At 42.9% G+C, this 13,746-nt stretch overlaps 1 protein-coding gene across 1 annotated transcript in view; it reads left to right on the top strand.

The window, feature by feature from the left end:
• Positions 1-11,562, top strand: part of CDH1 (cadherin 1) — a 73,140-nt gene extending 61,578 nt beyond the window's left edge. The window contains exons 11-16 of the mRNA XM_041771991.1: positions 1,656-1,801; positions 4,386-4,610; positions 4,918-5,148; positions 6,879-7,009; positions 8,360-8,503; positions 10,666-11,562. Coding sequence (XP_041627925.1) covers positions 1,656-1,801; positions 4,386-4,610; positions 4,918-5,148; positions 6,879-7,009; positions 8,360-8,503; positions 10,666-10,875 — 1,087 coding nt within the window. The 3' untranslated portion in view covers positions 10,876-11,562. The remainder of the gene's footprint in view (positions 1-1,655; positions 1,802-4,385; positions 4,611-4,917; positions 5,149-6,878; positions 7,010-8,359; positions 8,504-10,665) is intronic.
• The last annotated feature ends 2,184 nt before the right edge of the window (positions 11,563-13,746 follow it).

The following is a 13,746-nucleotide window of genomic DNA, read 5'->3' as shown; positions in this document are numbered from 1 at the left end:
TTCAGATTTTATGTATTTACTTGTGAGACACATACAGGCAGAAATGGAGGCAGAGGGAGAAGCAGGCTCCATGCAGGAAGCCCGATGTGGGACTCGATCCCTGATCTCCAGGACCACGCCCCAGGCTAAAGGCAGTTGCTAAACCGCTGAACCACCCAGGCGTCCCGTAAGATGTGTTTATAATGAAATTCGAAAAGTATAGTGGAAGGGGCTCCTGGATGGCTCAGTCTTTTAAGCATCTGCCTTTAGCTCAGGTTTTGATCCTTGCGTCCTGGGATCAGGCTCCATGTGGGCCTCCCTGTTCAGCGGGGAAGTCTGCTTCTCCTGCTCCTTACCCTGCTTATTCTGTCTTTTCACTGTTCTCTCAAATAAATAAAGTTTCTTTTAGAAAAAAGGAAAAGTATAGTGGAAAACCACAAACAATACTGTAGGGTTTTTGTTCAGTGATGGAACCTTGCATTTTATGGGTTGATGTCTTTGCCTGCAGTAGTGAAATGAGCTTCCTTTGGGAAGCTGGTCTGAAAGAGTCTACTTTTGAAAACACATAGAGATCATAGTATCTGTTGCTTACTGCAAGAATTATCCACGGATCCTAAATCTAATGAATGACAGCTAGTTGGTGAACAGCATATTGGCACATTTTCTCCCCTTAGGTCATAGATTAATTACCAAGAGTAAAAAGGTACCTTGACTATAAAGAGATCTGGTTGCCTGTCCCTTACCCAAGTGATCAGAGTTAACCTCACCAAGAACAGATGTCTTGTGCCTTTTTTTTTTTTTTTTTTGTCTTTTTTTTGTCTTGTGCCTCCTAATGTGGTTGATACACTGAGGACACATGTCACCTACGCAGTGTTCTTCTTCCCCTTCCCTCGCATAATCTACTTAGGGAATAATCAGACCAACTCAAATTGAGGGGCTTTCTCTAAGATAACTGGCCTACATTTTTCTTTTTCTTTCTTTCTTTTTTTCAAGATTTATTTATTTTAGAGAGAAAGAGCTGCAGGAAGGAGCAGAGAGGGAGGGAAGAGGGAGAGAGAGAGAGAGAGAGAGAGAGAGAGAGACTGAGAGACTCAAGCCAAATGTGTGCTGAGTACAAAGCCCGATGTGAGGCTTAATCTCATGACCTGAGCTGAAACCAAAAGTTGGGCACTTAACAAACTGTACAATCACATCAAGTGGCACATCATGTCATGTTGTGTTGTCCCTGCCTTTTGTTTTTCCAAAAAGTGTTGAGAAAGAAAAGAAAGGCTAAGGAATAATTCCATATTAGGGAAACATGATGTTTAAATGTCACATGCATGGATGGATCCTGAATATGGGCAGGGATGTTCTGGAGGACAGTTTTTGGGAAACTGACAATTTAAATATGTGCCATATATTAAATAATAGTATTAAATCAAAGTTACGTTTCCTGAAATAAGATGGTGTTATATATAAAAATGCCTCTGTTCTTAGGGGATAATACACTGAAGTATTTATGAATAAAAGAACATAATGTCTGCCATTTATTCTCAAATGATGAATTCAACGATGAGGTGAGGGGGACATGGATGGTCATGCTTTCCTGTAGATGGAATAGGTCAACAAAAAGGAACCTTAGCCTTCTTCACTTACATGCTGTTTACTGTTCTAAGCCAGAGCTTGTGCCTTTTCAGGTATCGGATTTGGAGGGATGCTGCCGGTTGGCTGGAGATTAATCCAGAATCTGGTGCCATTTTCACTCGGGCTGAGCTGGACAGAGAGGATTTTGAGCACGTGAAGAATAGCACGTATGAAGCCCTCATTATAGCCATTGACAACGGTAAGGGTGCCCTTAGCATTTGGCCTTGGCTGCCTCACTCTACTGGCGAGTTTGCTTCCTTGCCCCCACCCTTCTTTTAGAGGCAAGAATTCATTCTTTTTCTTGTATTCTGGAACAAAAGTATATGATTTTCAAAAGTACAAATAATTAGGTGGAGCAGAGGTTCTTTTCACCATTCCATCTTTATACCTGAACCCACTCCTTCCCCACAGGAGCCAGACTGCCTGGATCTGGATCCTAGGATGAAAGCTTAGGTCCCTCACTTCCTTGTTCTGACAAAATGATAATACCCCATCTGAATTTTTTTTAAAAGATTCTGTTGGGACGCCTGGGTGGCTTAGCGGTTGAGCACCTGCCTTCGGCCCAGGGCGTGATCCTTGGAGTCCCAGGATCGAGTTCCATGTTGGGCTCCCTACATGGAGCCTGCTTCTCCCTCTGCCTGTTTCTGTCTGTGTCTCTCATGAATAAATAAATTTTTTAAAAAATTTTATTTATTTACTTATTGGAGAGAGAGTGCACGAGCAGGATGGAGGGGTGGTGGGGGAGGGAGAAGCAGACTTCCACTGAGCAGGGAGCCTGATGTGGGGCTCAATCCCAGGACCCTGGAATCATGACCTGAGCCCAAGGCAGATGCTTAACCAACTGAGCCACCTGGGCGCCCCCCATCTGGATTTTTAATGAGTTCATTTATATAAATGTGCCCTAGAAGAGTGCCTGCTACACAGTGTATGCTCTACAAGGACTATCATCATTTTTATCTTTATCATTAGGAGTGAATCGTGGCTCCTTCCAGACTGTTTCCATGTATTTGATTACATTTATATGCATATAGAAATATAGTATTATGAAGCCACTATCTCCTTTATAGCCTGGTTTTGTTTTTATTACAAAAACTATTAAAATTTTAATTTATTTGGTATTCTTATTATTTACAATATGCCTTTAAGACAGATCTACTTTGACACCTTATAAATCTGAAAATATTATCTTGGATGTAGCATCAATGAATCATTCACATCTTAAAGAGCACTGGGGTGGTTTCCACTTGTTCATTATTTCCATGAGTTTTATAAGTAAATGTCCCTGTCCTTGCCTTTATGTGCAAGTATATCCCTCAGCTAGATATTTAGAAACCATGTGGGAACTGTTCAAACCTGCTCTCTTCCTAGGATTGTGATAGATTCTCTTTCTCTTACCAACTCCCCAACTTCTGGAGGTAGTAACTCCAGGCTTGATGATCTGAAAACACAGCAGGGCAGGTAAGGCCATGATGGAGCTGGACAGGTGGCTGTTGAATGATGCAGCCTCCATCACATTGTGAATGTCCTTGGATAAGTCTGGCCTCGTCATTTAGAATCTGAAGCGTGCTCCTGCTGCTGTAATTTGAAAGCAGGTTAAAAGCAGAGAGCAAGGCAAATAAGTCCATGATGGGGTCTCAGTCACAGAATGCTTTTGCCTGAAGGGAAAGCTAGCCCCTGGCTTCAGCCACACCGGGTGGCTGTCTCTGGCTGCATGGGAACACTCCAGCTTGGCCTGGAAATAAGTGGAGGAGATGGCATCTGAACATAGGTTGGTGCCTTTACTTTCTGTAAAGGAAGGGCCAAGGGAGTATTTTAGTTTTGTAGACCCATGTGGTCTTGATTGCCTTTGCACCCTAGCAGCAGCCATAGAGGGTGCCTGGGTGGCTCAATTGGTTAATTGCTTTCAGCTCAGGTCATGTTCTCGGGGTCCTGGGATAGAGCCTTGTGTCGGGCTTCCTGCTGCTGGGGAGCCTGCTTTTCTCTTTCCTTCCCTCTCATACTCTCCCTTGCTATTTCTCTCTCTCTCTCTCAAATAGATAACATTTAAAAAAAAAAAAAAAAAAAGGCAGCCAGACAATCTGTAAAAGGGGAATGAGCACAGCTGTGTTCCTAAATTGTTCTGAAAGCATTAGTTTGCTGACCCCTGACCTGATAATAATGACTAAGGTATGATGGTGCCGAATTGTCATAAATAAATATATTTTTAAATTTTTAAAAAAGATTTTAGGGGATCCCTGGGTGGCTCGGCAGTTTAGTGCCTGCCTTCGGCCCAGGGTGTGATCCTGGAGTCCTGGGATTGAGTCCCACATCGGGCTCCCTGCATGGAGCCTGCTTCTCCCTCTGCCTGTGTCTCTGCCTCTCTCTCTCTCTCTCTCTCTGTGTGTGTGTCTCTGTCTCTCATGAATAAATAAATAAAATCTTAAAAAAAAGAAAAAAGCTCAACCCTTTGATAATGACCTTAAAGCCATAGAAGTTCTGAAAAGGGAGAACTGGTAGGGGGGCAATGAGGAATTCTTAGAATGGTTAAAGTTTAATAGATGCATAAAGGTATGTGTAGAAGAGGGAGGAGGATGTCCTTGGTATGAGGATAATTTGAATAATCATTAAAGTGGTGCCAGAGAGCAGCCCAACCTAAAGTGAAGATGACCTGGGATGGGGAGGGCTCCTGGTGATGGAGCCCTGAAGAGCCAAGCCAAGATTGGGATTTGGTCTGAGGGAGGCAGTAGAGCTTCATGAATGAATGTTTCTGAGTTATGGTATTTCCTTTTTTTTTTTTCCCTTAGGTTCTCCAGTTGCTACTGGAACGGGAACTCTTCTACTGGTCCTCTCTGATGTGAATGACAATGGCCCCATTCCAGAACCTCGAAATATGGACTTCTGCCAGAAAAACCCACAGCCTCATGTCATCAACATCATTGATCCAGATCTTCCCCCCAACACATCTCCCTTCACAGCAGAACTAACACACGGCGCAAGTGTCAACTGGACCATCGAGTACAATGACCCAGGTGGGAATTGGAGTCTTACTTCAGAAACTTTGACCCCATGCTTTCCCTGCTTCTAACACTGTCCCCTTCTGAAATTCCCTTCTCAGCTCCCAGATGTCACTGCTTTTGTTTGATGTTTGTTTATTTGCCCCTTCTACTTTTCAGGGATTCCACCAAATGTCCCTTTCCTTTCTGGTATCTGACTTGCAACATACTGCCCAGTAATCTGCAGCCCAAACAGTTCCTTTTTCTTTACCCCAGTATTTATTCTAGAATGAGATTTTTTTTCTCCCCTTGTCCCATCATTTATTTTTGTTGCTTCCTCCAGCTCGTGAATCTCTAATTTTGAAGCCAAAGAAAACTTTAGAGTTGGGTGACTACAAAATAAATCTCAAGCTCACAGATAACCAGAACAAGGACCAGGTGACCACCCTAGATGTGTTTGTGTGCGACTGCGAAGGTGTCGTCAACAGCTGCAAGAGGACGGCGCCTTACGCCGAAGCAGGCTTGCAGGTTCCTGCCATCCTGGGCATTCTCGGAGGAATCCTCGCTCTACTAAGTATGTATGCTTGGCAAGTGTTGCAGCCTTTGGCTTCTATAAAATAGGGGATCTTTATCCCTTACTGAACAGTTCAGAGATAAGTTGGCCAAGACTGGAAGGCAGCCTTATTCCATTAAATTTTAGCAGGAGGGGATCCCTGGGTGGCGCAGCGGTTTAGCGCAGCCTGCAGCCCAGGGCGTGATCCTGGAGACCCAGGATCGAGTCCCATGTCGGGCTCCCAGTGCCTGGAGCCTGCTTCTCCCTCAGCCTGTGTCTCTGCCTCTCTCTCTCTCTCTCTCTCTGTGTGACTATCATAAATAAATTTAAAAAAAACAGAATTTAGCAGGAGCCCAGTCCTTCTGTTTTGTTCTTTCAGTCCCTCACGGCAGTTCTTCTCATGCTCAAATACCTACAAATCACCTGCATTAGGGTTCTTTTTTTTTTTTTTTTCCTTTTACCTGCATGAGAATTCAGATCCCGTGATCTGGGAGGTCTGGGGTGGGGGCCTCAGATTCCACATTTGTAACCAGCTACCAGGGTGGTTACAGGTGCAGATGTTGCAGGTCCTTGGGCCAGCTTGGAACAGCAAGGCCTTGCAGCACTATCCTCACCTGAGCCCATGTACAAACTGGTTCCTATGGTTGATGAAGACACAGAGAAGGCTTGATTGGACTGTGGAGGGCAAAGAGGAGGCCAACATGGCTGGAATAGAAGAAAGTTCTTGGAGCAGTGGGACCAGCTTGGGGTTTTGTTTTGTTTTTTAAGATTTTATTTTATTTATTCATGAGAGACACACAGAGAGAGGCAGAGACACAGGCAGGAGAAGCAGGCTCTGTAGGGAGCTCCACGCGGGACTTGATCCCAGGATCCCAGGATCACAACTCAAGCCAAAGGCAGATGCCCAACCACTGAGCCACCCAGGCATCCCAGGAGGTTGGGTACTTCTAAGAAATCTTTTCTCCAAGTCTTGTTTCAATGCAATACTACTTCAGTAGTGTATCCTTTAGAGATACTTGGGCACAAACGCCTATAAAGAAAACACACTGAAGTTTCATACATTTTTCATTCATAAATAGTTTTAAAATTTTTTAACAATTAGTTATTAATCACATGTATCCTCGAAATACCCCAAGATCAGATGAAAACTTAGGAAATTAACCTGATTTTAGAGGTTGCTTACATGATTTTTGTCTTAAGAGAAAATAAGGAATATACAGGCTATCATATGATCTGTGTCACACTTCTTGGAACTGATTAAAAATAATATATATCTGTCAATCACATTTAGGCTGACCCAACCCTCCTCACAGACCTTCAGTGGTTCCAATTCAGAATCAAAGCCAAAGTCCTCCCAGTAGTTACCACATTCCTGCCACCCCTCTAAACTCCTTTTCACTTTCCCCCTCACTAACCCTGCTATGCCATGCTCATCTCGCCTCTTCTTAATCATGCCAATTATACTCCTGCCTCAGGGCCTTTGCCCCTACCATTTCTTCTGCCCTAGAGCATTTTAGCTCAGGTTCTGGGAAATGACTGGTTTAAGTCCAGTTAAAGACTACACTTGAATTCCCTACTACACTTGGCTACTGTGTTACACTGCATATATTAACTTCAAGTTATGTGAGCATCACCATATGGGTTGTCTGACAGCCCTCTGCCTGGTGGGCAAGGCAGTGGTGCTCTGTGATAGCTGCATTTTATGGCCTTCTTGACCTGTGGCTCTCCTTATTCTCTCTTCACCACACCAGTCCTGATTCTGCTGCTTCTGCTATTTGTTCGGAGGAGAAGGGTGGTCAAAGAGCCCTTACTTCCCCCAGAAGATGACACCCGGGACAATGTTTATTACTATGATGAAGAAGGAGGTGGAGAAGAGGATCAGGTATGTTTTCTAAACAGTGATAAAAAGCTAAATTGCCATCTCTTTATTTGGAAGAAGCGATGATTAGAAGAAGGTAGACATTTGAAATAGCATGTTTGTTCGGTGCCCAGATGAATGAACAGAGGCAAAGGGCAGTTAAGCAACTTAGCCAAAGTCACACAGGTAGGAAGCAGTAGAACCAGGTGTCTGACTCCAGAGCTTAGCTTCCTCATCGATGTCCTCAGGACACAAACTTCAAATTATCTTTCACATAAAGCAACTACTCTGTTGTAATATTTTGTTTCCCTTGAGCTTTTAGGTATGCCAAACGTTATTTCCCCACTTTTTGTGGATGTTAAAATCTCTAGCCCTTTATAGATGGTCTTGCCTTAGCCTGGAGTTTTCAGTTTTTTAAAGTAATCTCTGAGCCCAACGTGGGGCTTAAACTTGTGACCCCAAGATCAAGAGTTGGTTGCTCTATTGACTGAGTCAGCCAGAAGCCTTTTGAAGAATTTTTGAAAGTGTTTAGAAAGGGAACTTCAGGCCCCATCTCAGAGTTCTACTTTTGGCTCCGGCCATGCATGAGTGTGTTTGCTGAACTCATCTGGAAGAACAGTCGCTGATTAGAATTTCAGTGCCTGGTGTTACAGCATATTAGGGTACAGAGCAGTGTCCGTCGGGAATAACTGCTGATCTCAGCTGGTGCCTTAGTCTATGTGGGCTGCTATACAGGATACCACAGGTTGCTTAAAAACCACAGAAATTTTTCTCAGTTCTGAAGACTGGGATGTCTGAGGTCAAGGTACCAGCAGATTTGGTGTTTTCGGGGAGGGGGGGCTGCCTCCTCGTTCGCAGGCAGCCATAATGTCACGTGTACTTCAAGGCAGAAGGGGAGCTCTAGGGTGTCTTTTATCAGGGCACCAATCCTATTCCCAAGGACTCCGCGTACCATCCTGACTTAATGACCTCCTAGAAGTTGCACCTCCAAATACCTCCTTGGTATTTGCTCCAAATACCACCACATTGGGGGTTAGGCTTCAACGTGTGAATTTTTTGAGGGACACAGACATTCAGTCTATGGCAGCTAGGCTCACAAGAATCTGTAGATTGGTTGGGATTTATCCAATAAGGTACAACAGTCTACATCCACGCCCAGAGTTATTCCTCAGAATCTTTTTATGCTGTATTTTATTCTAGTGATATTTTGAAAGCTCTCAGGTTGAAAGCTGTCATTTCCGATTATATTGGCACATGCTTATAACTATCATGTAGTTGACAGGACATGATCTGGTACATCCAAATATACCCCTGGACTTTTTTTTTTTTTTTTTTTTTTAACTCTTTGCTCTATTTTTATCTTTTTCTCCAAAGGACTTTGACTTGAGCCAGTTGCACAGGGGCCTGGATGCTCGGCCCGAAGTGACTCGTAATGATGTGGCCCCAACCCTCCTGAGTGTGCCCCAGTATCGGCCCCGCCCTGCCAATCCTGATGAAATTGGAAACTTTATTGATGAAGTAAGTCAGCAAAGTCAAAAGCTATGGTGCAACTCCTCTCTAAAGTCAGGAGCATCCCAATGATAGATGATAGATAGATAGATAGATAGATAGATAGATAGATAGATAGATAGGAGCAGTTGTATTGAAAGTGAGGAGAAAGTGTTTAGATTCTTTGCTTTACCATGTTTTCTCCTTGCCTGATCCCTGAATGCTATTTTTTGAGTCTCATCAGAATTTCAGAACTAAAAGCACTTCAGATTGTTCCTAGTGAATTTGCAGTATCCATATGGCAAAACCAAGAATTGCTTGTAAGGATTTAGTAGAACTAGAAATGAAACTAAAGAGATTCAAAGTAGATCCAATTTGGTTTCACTAATGAGTCTTCTTGCCCCTGCATCCCACTGCTGGTTGGGATGTGATAGTATGTGTATATCACAGGTCTACCTAAGGGCCAGGAAAATGGCATCAATTTGTAGATGTCAGAAATACATTCAGCTATAAACTCTCAAAGCTTAAACAGATAGGAGTAGATTAACCCCATGAATCCTTGTTCCCATGCTTGTTGCCACATAATCACAAGATGCCTGCTACACTTTCAGGCTTTGGGTCTGTATTCTAGTCAAGAAGGAGTAGGAAGGGCAGAGCAGAGGCCAAAGAATCTTTGTTCTAAAAAAAAAAAGAAGAAGAAGAAGAAGAATCTTTGTTCTAGCAAAGTGTTAATGCAAGTAGGGAATTCATCCATATGTTACTGGCCAGAACTGTCACAAGATTGTCCTTATCTGCAAGGGAGAATGAGAAATAAGGCATTAAGTTAATTAGCTTAGGGTAAGATGAGGACAAATTAGGGGTCAAGATGAGCAAAGAACCAAGTAAGCTAATAGTACAGCAGGATCTATTTCCTTAAACAATGTTCCCTGATCACTTGCACAGTTACTAAATGATTTTCAGGGCTTGTCTGTATGGTCCAGTGGCTCTCAGCGAGTCTTCCTGGTAGAGGCTGGTTTTGCTTCAGTTTCCTATGGTAGTTGTCACCAGGGACTACACAAAGCACGCCAGTGTTGGAAGTGAGCAGGCCACATTGATTTTAGCCAATGGATCTTCTAGAAAGCTGGGATTAGAAAGGTCCAGTTAAGGGATCCCTGGGTGCTGCAGCGGTTTGGCGCCTGCCTTTGGCCCAGGGTGCGATCCTGGAGACCCGGGATCGAGTCCCACGTCGGGCTCCCAGTGCATGGAGCCTGCTTTTCCCTCTGCCTATGTCTCTGCCTCTCTCTCTCTCTGTGTGTGTGTGTGTGTGTGTGTGTGACTATCATAAATAAATAAAAATTAGAAAGGTCCAGTTAAAACCTTCCTCTTAGGGGATCCCTGGGTGGCTCAGCAGTTTAGCGCCTGCCTTCAGCCCAGGGTGTGGTCCCGGAGTCTTGGGATCAAGTCCCGCATCGGGCTCCCTGCATGGAGCCTGCTTCTCCCTCTGTCTGTGTCTCTGCCTCCCTCTCTCTCTCTGTCTCTCATGAATACATAAATAAAATCTTTTAAAAAAACAAAACAAAACAAAAAACCTCCCTCTTAGGTAAATCTGAATTCAGGTCCTTTCTTCCATTCACATTCATTTGTGTATCGTCACATCTGATAGTAGCTTTATTTTTTTAACTTACAATATTAATGTCATTGCATTACTTATAAAATAATGTTATAATAATTTTATTATAAATAAATATATAATAAATTTGTAAAATGTACATAAAGAAAAAAATGTAATCCTTCCTTACTGCCTCCAACTCTATTCTCTAGAGTTAACCATTAACAGTTTGGCATTCATCTTTCCAGACCTTTCCAGGTGGCGATGCTGTATGAACCAGTATGACTATCCTCATTGTTTTCAGCCTCTGTCCATCCCAACTGGCTTCTCTCCTGCCTACATATAATTTATCATTAGTTTAGGGGAAACATTCTGCATATTTATCCATAATTTTTCTTTTCATCAAACAACATATTGTTTATCCTCCTTGCCAGTTTGTATAAATTTACCTTATTGGTGCAGATTGCTCCTTGTGTTCTCTAGGATGGTTGTTGCGTTATTGTGCATTACATGCTGCTGCTTGAGGCACCTAGAGAAGGCATCTTGCCTGACAGGGGTGTGATTCCTTTCATTAAAGGATCCTACTATCTTCCTTCTTTTTTAGAACCTGAAGGCAGCGGACACTGACCCCACTGCTCCTCCTTACGACTCTCTGCTCGTGTTTGACTATGAAGGAAGCGGTTCTGAAGCTGCCAGCCTGAGCTCCTTGAACTCCTCAGAGTCAGACCAAGACCAGGACTATGACTACCTGAATGAATGGGGCAATCGCTTCAAGAAGCTGGCGGACATGTATGGAGGTGGCGAGGACGACTAGGGGACTTGAGACAAATGAAGATGAGTCCTTATACCATGTGGTAGAAAATGCGGAGGTGACTGTTTTCAGCTCCCATTTCATCTGAGAGGAATTTCTGGAGAAGAGAAAATGCACAGTGATATATAGTTAGGATAGTTAGGATTTCTACTTTATAGATCTAATCTGTGTGTTTGTTAGAACGATTTTGACCTATTCTTTGAAGCTTTTTTTTCTTTCTTTCATCATTCTTTAAATGGTGATGCTATCCAAAAGACCCCCCACATGTTTATATTTCAAAAGAATAGCTAAAGCCTCCAGAAGGTTCTGCTAGCAGTTTGCAGATTGCCTTATTGACTTGTCTCATTTTTTTAAAGGAAGGTAGGGCTAAACTACTCTATTGTGTTTGTTTGTTTGTTTGTGTGTGTGTGTGTGTGTGTGTGTGTGTGTGTGTGTGTGTAATTATTTTTAATTTGTGTTCTTTTTTCTCCTATCACTGCACTGGTGTCCCGTGTTCTAATAACCACTCTTAACTCCTTCTGAACTTACATTGCCTCAGACAGGAGTTCTCTGCTGCAGAAATTATTGGGCCCTTTCAGGATAAGAGACTTGGTCTTAGTTTGATGGTAGTGTGACTGGGTATTATGGACTCATAAGGACTTTAGTGGTTCTCCTTTATTTCCTAAGTACATAAATTGAAATTCATATCCATCCACTGACTTGTTCTGCATTAAGTGTGTTTGTCAGGTGGAAGTCATTATTGGGCTACTTTGGTTCTGAACAAGGAGCATCGACCAGAAAAGGTGGTGAATTTTCAGGTGCCACTCAACTTCTAATGCTCACTTATCACTCAAACAGAAGCGTGATCTATTCTGACATTTAGCGTAGTGCCTGCAGTGCTGCAGCCAAAGATTGAAGGCGGTTTGTCACAGCCAAGGGCAACGTGAAAAGTGGACTTGGAGGTGGCAGGTGGGATCGGTCATTGAGCCTGGCGTTTTAGCAAACTGATGCTGAGGATAACTGAGGTGGCTCTACCTCTAGTCCTGAAAATTCTGAAGAATGGAAGAATCCCGACAAGTGTGTCCTATCGCAATCCTTAGGCCACAGTTTGTATCTGAGGCCAAGAATCCCCAGGTGCCTGCTTTTGTTAATGTCTACCGAAAATGCAGCCTGATCTGGACTCAGGTGCCCCAATTCTAAGTGTGCATAGAAAACTGACAATATTAGGAAATTCTTTTTTTCCCCCCCTTAGGAGCAGGAAGAAAATATGACCCTAAAGGGTGTTGGCAAAGGGAGGGTGGGGAGAGCTTTGACTTGGATCTTTTTTAAATTGAAATGTGAACTTCAAGGAACTTTTGACAACCATGGGAAATAATTTTATCTTAAATTGCTTTACTGTCTGTCAGCTGTTTTTCAAAGAAAAAAAATCATCCCTGCAATCACTTCTTGGAATTGTCTTGATTTTTCAGCAATTTAAACTCTAATTTAGTCCTGTATAGAGAATGTTAATGTAGTTTTGAGTGTATATGTGTGTGGGTATGGATAATTTTGTATTTTCTTTAGGTCTGGAAAAGGAAAACAATTTAAGCTGCGAAAATTCTTAAATATTCATTTTTATAAATTTTATTAAAGAATTTTGTTAAACCATTGTCAAACACTTGTTTTATATGATTATACCACAATTCTAGGCAAGACCAGTGATAGTTGAGCTCATTCAAAACATGGGGAAGGAAGCTTCATGTTGAAATTACTCCCCCAGAACTTTGTGTCCTTCTATTTGTGGGCAGAGTACAGGAAACTGCATTTAAAAGGTCACTTGATTTGAAAAATAACTATCCATGTGGTATATGGAGAAATCATTCTCTTATTGATGGAAAAACTGTGGGCGACACTGAGGGACCAAAAAAAGTTGAGCTTCAGACAGTATTCAGTGGGTCAGCAAAGTTGGTGTAGTTTGGGGGTCTACCGTCAAAGATGACCCTAGCCTCTCCCCAGGGGACATTGGGCAATTTCTGGAGATAACTTTGATTGTTGGGATCCCTGGGTGGCGCAGCGGTTTGGCGCCTGCCTTTGGCCCAGGGCGCGATCCTGGAGACCCGGGATCGAATCCCACGTCGGGCTCCCGGTGTATGGAGCCTGCTTCTCCCTCTGCCTGTGTCTCTGCCTCTCTCTCTCTCTCTCTGTATGACTATCAAAAATAAATAATTAAAAAAAAAAAAAAAAACAACTTTGATTGTTGCAACTGAGGAGGTGCTACTGGCATCAAGCCCAGGCCAGGGATGCTGCTAAACATCCAGTAACGCATGAGACAGCCATGCACAACAAAGGACCACCACGCTCAAGATGTCAGTGGTGCTGCTGTTAAGAAAACCTGTTCTGTGACTTGACTTTGTTGGAGGGGTATAATAGTGTGTGTGTGTGTGTGTGTGTGTGTGTGTGTGTGTGTGAATTTTTAAATGGGGGTGAAATATATATATATAGATCTTACTTGACTTACAGTGTGGTTATATACCAATAAACCATCATAAGTTAAGAATATTTCAAGGGCAGCCCGGGTGGCTCAGCGGTTTAGTGTCTGCCTTTGGGATCGAGTCCCACATCAGGCTCCCTGCTTGGAGCCTGCTTCTCCCTCTGCCTGTGTCTCTGCCTCTCTCTCTCTCGAATAAATAAATAAATAAAATATTTTAAAAAAGAATATTTCAAAAATGCATTTAATATGCCTAATCCACCAGACATGATAACCTAACCCACTTTTTTTTTTTTTTAAGATTTTATTTGAGAGAGAAAGCACAAGTTGTAGGGAGGGGCAGGTAGAGAGTGGAAGGATGTGGGGCTTGATTTTGGGATCATGACCTGAGCCACCCAGGCACCCCTAGCCTAATCCACTTTCAATGT

This window comes from Vulpes lagopus, chromosome 10 (assembly GCF_018345385.1).
Source record: "Vulpes lagopus strain Blue_001 chromosome 10, ASM1834538v1, whole genome shotgun sequence".
Taxonomy (NCBI): domain Eukaryota; kingdom Metazoa; phylum Chordata; class Mammalia; order Carnivora; family Canidae; genus Vulpes; species Vulpes lagopus.
Note: the sequence above shows the minus strand (reverse complement) of the source record. Positions and strands in the feature narration are given on the sequence as shown.